Source organism: Seriola aureovittata, chromosome 15 (assembly GCF_021018895.1).
Source record: "Seriola aureovittata isolate HTS-2021-v1 ecotype China chromosome 15, ASM2101889v1, whole genome shotgun sequence".
NCBI classification, from domain to species: domain Eukaryota; kingdom Metazoa; phylum Chordata; class Actinopteri; order Carangiformes; family Carangidae; genus Seriola; species Seriola aureovittata.
The window spans coordinates 14515798-14529494 of record NC_079378.1 but is presented as its reverse complement, the minus strand read 5'-3'; the positions used below and the strand labels follow the sequence as shown (position 1 = coordinate 14529494).

Below are 13697 nucleotides of genomic sequence, written 5' to 3'. Positions count from 1 at the left end.
GTTTAACACCCAAATGTCAGACTACTACTCACTACTGCCCCCTGCAGGGTGACCCGGAAACATAAACACCCAGATCCCAGTTATTATTTTCATCGCCTCCCTGAGAAACAGGTGGACAAACGTTTACATTACATATATATCAAAATGTTAAAATTCACTATTACAAGAAAGAGTCACATTTTTATTAAAATACTTTTTTAAGATTAAGTATCAAAAGATTGAGTCGTTTTTACCATATTTGAACTGATGGCACTTGCTCATGCTCATGCTCATGGTTTGGCCCTTTTGAGGGTCATTAGATAAATCTGAGGGGTTATGAGATGATTAATTGAGAAGGAAAGAAGAAAAGGGTTTTTCTTTTTGCATTTTTATTTATTCATAGCTCTACCATATTATTTAGGTAAAAAGACCTGAATTCCAGCCAGATTTCAGAGTGTTGAGTGTGTATGAGTTTCATACCACATCCTTTCTTCACAAGCATTGTGTGTGGGTTGACCTGTAGCTATGCTACATGACTAACAACAGTGTTGGAAAGGTTGCTCCACCTATGGTAAAACCAGAAAAATGTGACAAAGAAAAGAGGAGCGACAGAGTGCAACAATAAATGCAAAATGTTCAATGACAAGCACACATATATAAGCACACATGTATGCATTCACAGTTTTCTGTTCTTCTAACTTACATTATTATACACCTGTTGAGTGTGAAGATCGACAATGTGTTGCAAATTACTCTTGACTCCACAAACAAATATTAATGTTAAAGGAGTAATTTTTCCCACACAAGAAGATAAGAGGAGACAGTTGCAATTGTCACACAACAAAGTGACATTCACTCATCTACGTGAAATAGGTGGGGCTGGAAGATTGGTGTCAAAACTCAACACACAAGCCAAATAAGACAAAACACTTGGAGCTGAACTTCTCACTTCTATGTCAAAATGAAACACTGCAGTCAAAACCTGACATTCCTCTTTCAAAATGGCATTTCTTTAACAAACACACACACACACACACACACACACACACACACACACACACACACACACACACGCACGCACACACACACACACACACACCAGCTGAATTACACTTTCAAAGCAGCAACAAAACTGATGAACTTACAGTTTTTTTTGCAATTGCTAAAACACTAAAAGTGAATGCTTAGACCAAAGCATCAAAACCTTAACCTTTGAACCCATGCCAAAAGTACAAACACATTTTCTACTTTACACTTTGTTTTCAGTTCTACAACACACACTTGAAAAAACACTATTGTCAGCGCATTTGTTTATTTGCAATAAGAGTTCTCCACTCGAAGTCATCCATTGAAACCAATATTTATTTGCTATTAGAGAATCAAAATCAGCATGTACATGGATCTCCTCCGATCTGAAAACCACAGTCTGCAAGCAGTTAGCCGTGGCCAACATCCCAGAGAAGAGTGTCTATCTTAGCAGTTACATAGAGTTTTGTATATATTTTTGTAACTATCTGATTGGTCAAAAAGCTGGGGAGAAGCCGTGGTTTAGACTCAGCTCTCCCTTCTTTGGTGCACAGGCTGGTCCCAGCCTCTTGGCACAGTGCCTCCTTCTTCTGATCTGACTGCCCCTAGAGAGAAAAACCTACGCTCCCTGCTTCTGTATTCGGAGTTGTTTGATTCTTTTTCAGAAGGAGTGGGCGGAGGTGACAAGGTCAGATTCATCACTGTGGGTTTCTGTTCCCTGTCTCTCCCTTCATGGGTGCATGACCACTCTGGCCACTTTTTAGTTCATAGAAACAGACTCAACCATAATAATTCCATCATAACCATGTTACATAATTTTTTATTCCTAACTCTACACACTTTTTCTTACATTAGATACTTAGATCTCAAGATCTCAAGATCTCACAGTCATTAGGAAACACTTCTTTTTCAAACTGCAAAACACATCTGAGTTTTGCACCACACACATACACACTTAAAAACACTTATGCTGAAATTGAACACCAATCAGTCTGAGCCTTAGTGCTACAGAAAGACCTCAGGTGTGAAAGTTAGAGGAAGAGGAAGACAGGGAGGAAGTGGAGGACGAGGGCCAGAACAAAGAAGATCAGGCAATAGACAAACATATTTTAGATGACAATAGGGCCACTCAGAAATCATGGCTTGACACTGGGGGAGGCTGAGCAGAGGGTCCAGACCAAGCTAAGTCGCTACAGAGTAGCATCCATAATATGGATGAAAAAAATTAAAGTTGTAAAGACAGCAGTGTTTTGTGTTAAGTTCATTGGTGTGTTGTTGCTGCTTTGAAAGTGTCATTCAGATGGTGTATATGTGTATGGTTTTGTAAAAGAAACGCCATTTAGAAAGAGGATTGTCAGGTTTTGACTGCAGTGTTTGATTTTGACATAGAAGTGAGATGTTCAGCTCCAAGTGTTTTGTCTTATTTGGCCTGTGTGTTGACACAATGAGCCAAATTCTGAAATAAGTGTGTAAGCAAATGCAAAAAACGAATAAATGTATAAATGTAAATGTAAATGTATAAAAAGACACATGGAAATTAAAAACAAATCCTTAGTATCAAAATTACAGCAAAATCATTCACCACATTATCAAGAAAGACACCTAATAGCATTTTGACAAAAAATTATGAAGAATAAGACAAGAAGCTTTTAAGTTTCATTTTGTACCTAATGTAAGTTCAAGAACTGTGTTATCCAAAATTATGTATTTCACAAAAACATAGGTTTTACCATGTGTTTTCCACCCAACCCCAAAAACTGCTATGCCTTTAAATAACAAAATCATCCATGAATCAACTTGATAGTTTTAGCCTGCAAACATCTTGCTAAATGGGATTTCTTAAGTGTTTGCTGAAAGGGCTAAACTATTAGAAATTGCAGCTTGTAATGATGGACCCACCACAGGGTCCAACAGGATTCAAGAGTTTAACAAAGACAGTGCAGATCTTAAGCATCAACTTTTCACAATGCACCTGTCTCGTATCTTTCACTTGAGCTGGTTCTTTGACATGTGCTTGGTTATTTTTCAGGCATGCTTGTTTATCTTCCACATGTGCTTGTTTATCTTCCACATGTGCTTGTTTAGCTTTCACATGTGCTTGTTTAGCTTCCACGTGTGCTTGTTTAGCTTTCACATGTGCTTGTTTAGCTTTTACATGTGCTTGTTTAGCTTCCATATGTGCTTGTTTATCTTTCATATGTGCTTGTTTATGTTGCACATGTGCTTGTTTATGTTGCACATGTGCTTGTTTATGTTGCACATGTGTTTGGTCTGCTTCCTTATGTGCTTGTTTAACTTTCACATGTGCTTGTTTAGCTTCCACATGTGCTTGTTCTTTGTTTTTTATGTCATTTGTAGTTGATTTTTTGTCTCTGTGCTCTTTGTTCTCCCAATTCTCTGGATAAAATGCTTTATCTAGGATAGCTTTGTTTTCTTCAAATGTTTTCTGGCCTTGAATCAAGGATTCATAAATCTCCTGCCATGAATCTATCACTGACTGCAAAAGATCAGCTGAGTCCCTGATGGGCTGTGAAGCTTCACTTTCTGCATCTTTGGCTAGACTGACGCAGTTTTTAATGATGGAACAGACGTCAAAGACGAGAAGAAAAGCACGGGCTGCTAAACCAGCACTGGCTACTGCCTGTCCTATATCAGCGGATATTTCAACCACATCACATACACCTCCTGCTCCACATTCCACAATATTATGAACATTGTATCCCAGATTACCAACATTTAACACAACACTGGTTACTCCCAGAGTCACATCAGGTTTACCTTTCTCCATTTTGACCTCCTCCAGACATTGCTGAATACTCTCCACATCCTTCTTGATGCTCTGGAAGACACAAGCAGCTTTTTTCTGCTGTTTCCTGTTTACTCCAATCTTCGTGCTTGTGGTGACTGCACTGCTGACACCACAAGCAATTCCCATCCCTAGCCCTGCCATCGTCAGTGGTAGAGATGCTCCTAGTGTTAAAGGACTTAACGCTAAACCAACAATGGAAAGCACACTTCCAATTGCCCCCACTGAGCTGCCTGCCACATAGGCGATCTTTATCCCCTTATTCACCTTGTCAAGACGAATAGCAATGTCCTTCAGCTTCGTTAGAAGAGACTGTAACTTGCTTTGTCGCTTGCTGAACTCAGTGATGAAGTGAGAACAATGCCCTTCTGGGAAGATAAACACTGTCTGGAAGTCTTTGTCCTTCCTAATAAAGAGGGGAAGCAAAATTAAAGCTGCAATTATCAACATTTTTTTATATTAACCATGGGTTAGGTTACTATTTGGACTTCATTGCATTCATTGATGGATGCAGAACATCTCTTCTTTCAGTCCTACTGGTGCAAGACTACCAGCCTAAACTGCCTTAACTGCTTACCTGATTCGGAGTAGTTCATTGACATGATGAATCATCCTCTCCATGTTTTCCTTAGATAAATTCACATGTATACCAACAACAGGTTTTGTCTGGCAGAAGTTACCAACAGATCTGTGAATGATAGAGCAATCATTAATTTAGACAGCTATGGTATGGTGTCTTTTAAACATTTGTCATATTATTTCAATCAAAATGGAATGTGCTGTTCATGAAATGTCTATTTACCTTTTCTCTAACTCATCACAGATTATCTGGGTGGTCTTTATGTATCTTTCCAACTGATTCGACAGCACCACTGCATTCTGAAGTTTGGGAAGGCTGAAGACTCGTGAATCTCTTTTAAACTCAATGAGGAGAGGGCAGATTAGTCGTGCAGTAGCGATGATAACCTGAACATCAAGGCTGATACCTTTGGGTAGATGTAACACCTGGTTCTCCATGAACACATGAAGTGAGGTGACCACCAGCTTCTCCACTGCACCCAGCAAGTGGTTGAGCTCCTCCAGGCCTTTCCAAGTGTCACTCAACACAGCAACCAGCTCCTTCTCCAGCTCTGCACGCCTTTTGTCTGCATTCACCCCGGCCACCTTGCTCATCCCATATTCCAGAAGGGCCTTACCTTTCTTCTTTGACTGGTAAACATGTCTCAAGTTCAGGTCAAGTTTGTCAGCCCTATCTTTAATGTCTACCACTTTTTTTGATTCTGTCTTCCTCTTGTCCACCCATTCAGAGATCTTGTCACAGAATCCTCTCACAGAATTGATGTAGTTGAAGGTCTCTGTGATGTAGCGGCGCAAATCATCCTGTAGTTCCTTTCTGTAAGACAAAGCATCAACCATAAATAGCCCCACCTCTGCTTGTTGCCTCTGGGTCAATCTCTTGAGACGTCGACTTGTCTTTGATGTTGTTTATTTTGCTCAAGTCTTTCTTCCTATCTTTTATTAATTGAGAGAACCCTGCAAAGAATCTTCCCACTGCATCAATGTGCTTGACACTTTTTGAGGTGTACAAGCATAGAGCTTCCTGAAGTTCCTCTCTGTAATACAGAACAAACATTGAACTTCCCTTTGAAAAACACATTGATTCAGCTATTTTGTGAAACCTTGACCCTATTATAACCTATTTTCCCAACATTGTTTATCATACCAGTGGCATCCTGTCATTCTGCAAGATGATACTGCACCATGTAATTACAGTTTTTCACTATTGCAAAAACACAGTTCCTGAAACTAGGGCCCTGTTTGTCAGAGCTCCACACACACAAACTAAAACCATATACACAAAATACAAAACATCTTACATCTCTTGCAAAGGCAAGCACTACATCAAAAACTAAATAAACTCTTCTAAAAATGATACTTTGGCTAACAAACTTTACACACAAACACCAAATATATAGATCTTTCCACTGCCAACTGCACACGATTGTTCTAAATCTAAAACATTTTCCACATTTTTACTTTTCTAATGATATATGCTAAGTATAAAAACACTATTACTGCATGTTTTTGACATTTCTCATTTTGAGCATGCTGTAAATATGAACGCAAATGCAATCGGGAAACAAAGTTTCTTTATTCTCAATACTGAACTGAAGATGACATGAACACTGTGTGCAGTGTTTTGCAAAAATTTGAGGCCGAGAATGTGCGTATAGTTGTCCTGGGCTGACATTTTGCTCCTTGTGTGTCGAGTTTCAAAATCTGTGTATTATTTTTCATTTTAGTGTGTAAGCAATCGTAAAAAACTGTAATATAGGTGCTCACAAGTTATATTTTACACTGCATTCGTTTTACATTCATTACATTACATTTTACAATCATAAATTATGGTCATCATCTACGCTAAGTAAATTTAAAGACAAATTACTGCAACATTTTCAGAGGTTAAAAATATAATCACTTTTTGCATCAGCTATTTCCTGTCCTGAGAGTGGAGCCTCAATCACAGAGATAGTGGAGAAACATTTTTATCTAAGCAAAATGTTCAAAACTTATTCAGCCTCCACAAAGAACTTTGTCACTTGTACAAGGAAGCATAAGATCTAAGCAGAACTAATAAAGAAGAGAAATGGAATATAACAGGGAAAGGAACAGAGAAGACATTAACTTATAAATTTAATTATTATATAGTACTTTTTCTTTACCTGAATTTATAGTGTATATACCTTTTTAATTATGTTTAAATTAGAATTGCATGAAATTTTGCTGCATATTAATACTGCAAGGCCTATCTTGGTTGCAAGATTTTTTTTAAAGCCGAGGATTAGCAATATTTAATAAATATAAATTACTAATAATACAGCTTCTATTAATTCACATGAATTCTCTTTTTTGAATGAAAAAAATCCAAAAAGGCCCATCTAAAACCAAACATTTCCACCTTAGTTAATACATCTATTTTAGCCCCTGCAGGTCTTTTACTTCTTGCATTAAATTCAGCAGTGATTTAAAGATTCAAATGTTACCTTGAAGTCATCTGATTGTGTCCACTTGATGTGGTGTCATCATCTCCTTGTAGACTTGTCATTTTACTTGATGTATAGATAAAACAAACATCTGGGGTTTAGAGTAGAAAGATTTTTCTCATCCTTGTTTGATGGACTGAACATCCTCTGAGGGGACTTGGTGAGGAGGGCCTCACTATAATGCATACTGGTTTGGTTTCACTTTCCCTTCTCAAGATATTCAATCACATATTTTTTGTTGATATCTTTTCTCCAAAACTCATGAACAAGCAAATTACAGATGCAGATTTACATACTGGAGAATTACATATTACCTTTGCCATGACTAGAACATTAACAGCAGTATAATTATTTCTTGTAAATTCTTAATTAATTAATTAATTAATTAATTAAGAATTCATTAATTCTTGGAATATAAAGATTATTGATAATTATGGATTATGCAAGTTTTTCCTTTGTTTAACAAATGCAGTTGTAATGCTACTAAAGTGAGTTGTTTAAATACCATGGTTGTACCTGAGTTTACACAAAGTGAAAAGTGCAGTTCCTCTCTGAACTTTGTGAACTTCCTTTCCCCTCTTTTCTGACTGCTCATGCTCTGACCACAACAGGTCTATCACACAGCTGCTAAGTGCTATTTTCATCAGTCAGCGGTTAAAAGTGTTCAGGCTGCAACAAGTGAAACTGTCAAACTGCAGGATTTAGCTGTATTTATTTACTGTATGTACTTTACTTGTGTTTTTCATTAGTTGTGTCTCATTTCTTTTCCTCTATTTTTCTCTGCACTTTGAACAAAATGTTTGTGGTAAAACAGCTTTTTGAATGGAGCTGCATCAAGAGAGCCGAACTTCGGCCTTTTGTGGAATAGTTCAGCTCAACAGAGTGAAAGAGTTGCTGAAAAAGTTGATGGCAATATCAATACACCTGCAATAGCAGATAGTTCTTCCTCAATAGTTCATTTGTTGACTCTGATTTTCTACTGTCACACACACATAACAGAGTCACTCAGCTTGTGACACTTTTTTAAAACAGTTTTTATGGTATAGTATCTTTTCAACAAATCCTCCAACTTGAACAACCATATACAGTGGCTTGCAAAGGTATTCATACCACTTGAACTTTTCCACATTTTGTCACGTTACAACCACAAACATAAATGTATTTCACTGGGATTTTATGCGATAGACCAACACAAAGTGGCGCATAATTGTGAAGTGGAAGGAAAATGATACATGGTTTTCAAATTTTTTTACAAATAGAAAACGGAAAAGTGTGGCATGCAAAAGCATTCCGCCCCCCTTTGTCAATACTTTGTAGAAACACCTTTGTTACGTGTTTCCTGTGTGTAGGCCTTTTGTCTGATATGCTCATTCTTCCTTTTTTTGTAAATGCTATTTCGGGACAAAACTACACTTCACCAAAACGAAAAGAAGGACACTTATTTCCACACACTTGTATGCATTTGAATATATAACATGGCCTCATGAAGCCAAAACATACATGACACTTTTCATGGTAGTGTTTTGAATTGATCACATCAGTGTTTATTTGAGTCTCTGTAAGACATAAGCATATAATAGCTGCGTGTATTGTTTTGGTTGAAGGAATCAGTTTTGAGAAGCGAGAACAAGGTTTTGATTGCTGTGTTTCATTTTCATTTTCAAGGTTTTGACAAAGTAGTTAACTCTTTTCAGTTTGTGTTTAGAGTTTTGAGAAATGGAGACAAAGTTTCTGGAAATGTGTTTAAACGTTTGGGAAAAACTATAAATTAAAGCTGCCGCACCAGACTAGGTGTTATATCAAACCCAAGATCCAGAACTCTGATATATCTTATCCAGGGAATGGTTCTTTTTTTGATAACATACAGCAACATTTCTTCTTTCTTTTTCCTGATAAAATCTTCCTTCTATCTGAGAAGAACAGCACGCTGATCCAGGGGTTTGCGCCGGTACCAGGCCTAAGGCACCAGTGTAAAGCTCCACACCAAATCTGACCAGAGCATTTTAGTCCGAATTTCACCATCTGCTGGGCTCGTTCAGCCCTGACTCACCATTGTCATTTGCATTACCGGTTAGTTTTACCAAGCTTAAGTAATAGGTTACAATACATTACCTGTTAGGAGCCTGAGAAAGAAGATGTGAAAATATATATTGATATCAAAACTTCAAATAAAGAATAAAAAGCATCAATTTTTGAGATTTTGAAATAACTGCCCTAACTTTTCTGCCCAGGTTCTGTTTATATTTACTTTTCCTATCTTGACATTACTGCCCTTATGTATTGTGATTTCACTGGCAGACACCCAACATAGGCTATGATTAGACCTATATTATGTTAGTAATACAAGTGGTATACGGTAAATAATATAAGTGAAACAAAAGGTGAAGGGCAATATTTTACTGTACTGTCTCTCTCTCTCTTTCTCTCTCTCGCTCTCTCTCTCTCTCTACAGTGTGTCTTGCTCTGAATGAAGGTAAATAAGGTTACTAAGGTTTGTAATGAAAAGAAATCCAACATTCAAGTATTGATGGCCACATCCAAAGCAAACTCAAAGTAGAAAGACCGAGCTGGTGGTGGTAGCAACGCAGCAGACACACAGACGGTGTGAATACACACACATGCGAGCCTCAGCAGGTCAGTGACATCAAAGCAGTGTGTCAAGCATGGATAGGTCCCAAAATGATTTCTGTGTAGAAGGTCTGCTTAGGTTGAACCACTGATTTTTTTTGTTTTTCAGTGCATTTGCACAGTCTGACCAGCAGATTCCGCCAAACTGCTTAACAACTCATAATCTGAAACATGACAAATGAACCTCAACCTGACACTGTTTTAAGAGGTTTTGTATTGCAATTCAACAGCATATCGTATGTTTTTTAATGTAAAATCTTAATTTGGAAATTAACTAGTTTCACCAGATGTCAGATAAATTTAGTTGAGTAAAAAGTTCAATATTACCCTCTGAAATGTAGTGGATGTATAAAGTATAGCAGAAATGGGATTAAGTACATACTTTAAAATTGTATTTATAAAGAATATCTGTGACTTTCTGCCACTGAATTTGTATTATTTCTATTACCATTTAAAATTTAGAAAACCAAGCTCATGTTTTTGCCCTCGGAAGTATTTCCCTTGTTTGGTGGTTCTAGCGCTTCCTTTCAAGCTTAACACCCAAATGTCAGGCTCACTACTGCCCCCTGCAGTGTGACCCGGAAACATAAACACCCAAATCCCAGTTATTATTTTCATCTTCTCCCTAAAAAAACAGATGGAAAAACTTTTACATTACACATATATATATATATATCATAATGCTAAAATTCATTATTACAAGAAAGAGTCAAATTATTAAAGCACTTTTTTTTTTAAATGTGTCAAAAGATTGAGTTGTTTTTAACATATTTATGTAATATTACTTTTAGTTTTCTGTTGTTGCATAAAGGCAGAGGGTTGGGCATTATAAGCTAGCTATGGCATTGGCCCCTGCTGTATACTTAGAATAAACATAAAATAAATTATTGATGCTTGAACATAAGTGCTATGTTAATATTGCAGCCGGTCATGGTGGAACATTTATATATAGCTAGGTAGTTTAATAGTGCATCACATACTATAATTTAATCACGTTTTTGTATAAAATTCATCTAATTTTTAATTGTGGCTGCCAGGTACATGTAGTAGTAAAGAACACAAAAAGTCCTTTAAAAATGTAGACACAAAATAAACTGTATACTGTAGTACTGTTAATGTTACTACTTCCCTCTGATGGATTACAGCAGATGCCCCCAGCCTGTTTCCCCAAATGCAGACTAATGCAATAACAAAAGAAAGAAAAGAAATTGTAACTTGTTTGTAGCCTCAGGGAACAAAAAGTATGTACCTTACTTCACATTATAATTAGAATATACAGGAGGTAATATACTGTGTCCAGCCCAATAAGAAGTGAAGACATTTGTACATGGAAGTAAATTCAAGGAACATGTACACACACACACTGCACATTTTGAAACAATTTACTGTCTCAAAGTTGTTTTGAACTCAACATGTTGAAAATATCACAATACCAAAGTGCCAATAAAATTAAATTTCAGAGATAATACAGCAGTGACATTGTTAATATTCACACTCACAGCAGAAGTGAAAACAGGAATGTTCCAAGCATGTACAAAACCTTAAATCTGTTAGTATGGAATATTCTTTATTAAGTTAGAGCAACAGTCTTGGCATTTTTAAATTCGATCTCAGTTAACACTGAAAATTAAAGGCATTTCAACAAAAATTCTGTTGCTCATTTTAATTTCTTGAAAAATAAGTTATTATACAACATTCATGAAATAATGTACAAGGTCTGTGCATCAATGCACAACAGAAATAATATCCAGAAATTATGATTTCTAGTGAGTCTGACAGATGTGGAAATGCTGACTGACAGCTGGCATAATAAGTAGTGTTACATTGGCATTTTCTATGAACAGCACATCACCAGCCCAGGCATGACTAAAGCACCATCCAACGATGGTGGTAGTGTTGTATGTGGCAAACAGTAACAGACTAAAGCAAGCAGGAAACCAGGAGGTAGGCATGTCTGCAGAAAGGTGATAGCACATGTACAGCGTGGCACAGAAGTATAAGGGCGGCATTAAAAGTAGTTTTCGGAGGAAATCTTTGGATTTCAGCCCGACTTGAACAGTAGAATGGCCACTTGGCCCAGGTAGAAGTAGATGAAATGCTTCGTCTCGTGCGTCACATAGCTGCCAAAGTTCCTCCCAACAATGCAATGCCATGTGGGATTGTACTTCTTGTCAAACTCCTGCAGGAAAGATAATATTTAGCACAGCATAGATAAGAGGCCATTAAAAAACACGTGCCAATAAAAGTTAGATGTTTGTGGAAATCATTTAATATTAAAATCAAACATACCTTTTTGACGTAGGCGGCGATATCCTTCTCAATGTTGTACTTTTCCATAGCTTGCATGGCACAGTCCACTGCGTCCTGCTGCATTTCATCTGACATGTCAGCATTCTTTATCACTGCCTTCTTGTCAGACATGATGGCTTTTTGTTTTAACTGAACAGGAGACAAAATAAATCATAATATTCAGTTACATTTCCCCCCCCCAAATAGTTCTTACAAGTTTCAGATAGTGAGACTGTCCATGGCGTCAACATTTGCTTACAGAAAGACTCTCAACTACAGCTGGGGCCTATTTATTTGCATCTTGATTTGATGATTTACATGATTTACAACTGAGCGCTAAGTGAGACTTGCACCCTGTCCTATCCAGTTAACTGGATTGGAAGCCCCATGAAGCAGGATCACCAAATTATCTGGATAATTTTGAGGAAAAACCTTGACCACCCCATCACCCCACCCCACCCCACCCCACCCCACCTCACCTCAGCTCACCCCCAGATGTACCCAGACAGCTGTTCTGGAATATACTTGCTGCATTTAGACAACTCACTAATGTGGATGTGTGAGAAAGACAATGTAGCCTGTCTGAATGTATCACAATAAGCAGTGAAAGAAGGGTGCTGACATGACACATAATACTGCAACATTACTGAAATGGATGCACCTGCATTGTGCAACTGACAGCATTATAACTTTGGTTAACTATTTCTTCACATATTCAACAAGTTGCTCCTTATATGATTTAAAACTTCAGTAATCAGAAATCACTAACTCGAGTTGTGAGGTTTGCAAACAATGCAAAGAAAGTGGAAGGAGCATTCACACAGATTCTCAGGACAAATACAAGAGGCTCAGGCGAGATTAGCATGCAAGCACCAGAAGCCTCGGTATTCACCCTCACTTGCTGACAGTGCACAGGTTGCATCGACAACATACAGCGAGTCACACTAGCAGACATGCAGTTCAGCCTTACCGTCTCTCTGCGAAGTTATAACGTTCAAATGTGTGCGTTACGGGTAGCTGTATAGCTTTTCCTTCATTTATGCACGGGAAGTGTGCGTCTCTGCCCCGCCCACCACATCACCTCCTCTATCTGATTGGCTGGAGTGAAGGCTCCACCCTGCTGACGGCGTTTTCTACTTGCGCACAGTGCCTGCATCTTATTTCAACCCAGAATGCACCATTTTCACTACCCCCCCCCCCCCCCCCACACACACACACACACACACACCACCACACCACACCACACCACACCACCACCACCACCCCTCCACCTCAGTGGGCGTGATTGATCCAGGTGATTGGGTTGATCGATAGTATTGATCAGCATCACTTACAAAACATTAAACGCTAGATTGGACACAAACAGAGGAGGCAAGGCACATCTCAAATATGCAGGAGTGTAAAGAGTATTGATCCCATGCTGGTTGGAAAACAGAGAGTATCACGATCACGATAAAAAATGTTAAAATGAAAAAGATTATATCTCATAAAGGGTTTTCAGCGATTTTTCCACATTAGAAGCCAAGAGCTACTTCATTAACCATTTTAGAAAAAGGCATTCTAGTCCACAACAAATCATGTTCAGACAGTTATACAGCTCACAGTTGTCCTAAATGACCTTATACTGAAACATTTCTCTACATCCTTCAATGCAGCATGATGACATAATGGACTTTTAGCTCTGACTTCCTGTGGGCTTTGACCAGCAAGATAACTGGGATAAACCTGAGGGGGAAATATCTCTGTATTGCTGAGACTGGTTTATAACCCGAGGTTACAGAAGTCTTCTTCTTCAGATTACTTCTGGGATCAATTTGGCTGCTCTTTTTAAAGTCCCCCTCTGTTCAAAAATGGGGTATGCTTATTGTTGGTTAAATATTTGAGCTTCTCTGTGCAGAATGATGTACATGCAGAGGTTGAAGCTG

The 13697-nt window shown here is 38.0% G+C and overlaps 2 protein-coding genes across 2 annotated transcripts; both read right to left on the bottom strand.

The window, feature by feature from the left end:
- Nucleotides 1-24: 24 nt before the first annotated feature.
- LOC130182798 (uncharacterized) lies at nt 25-6979 on the bottom strand. Its single transcript, XM_056397948.1, has 5 exons — nt 6856-6979; nt 4614-5204; nt 4389-4499; nt 3784-4217; nt 25-41 (listed from the first exon to the last, which is right to left on the bottom strand). Exons 1-5 carry the CDS (start codon nt 6915-6917, stop codon nt 25-27), a joined length of 1215 nt encoding a protein of 404 aa, XP_056253923.1. The 5' UTR covers nt 6918-6979.
- A 3870-nt stretch (nt 6980-10849) lies between these two features.
- On the bottom strand, nt 10850-12881 carry dynll2b (dynein, light chain, LC8-type 2b). The gene is made up of 3 exons (XM_056396464.1): nt 12743-12881; nt 11773-11922; nt 10850-11662 (listed from the first exon to the last, which is right to left on the bottom strand). The coding sequence occupies exons 2-3, from the start codon at nt 11902-11904 to the stop codon at nt 11525-11527; spliced, it is 270 nt and encodes an 89-aa protein (XP_056252439.1). The 5' UTR covers nt 11905-11922; nt 12743-12881; the 3' UTR covers nt 10850-11524.
- Between the last annotated feature and the right edge of the window lie 816 nt (nt 12882-13697).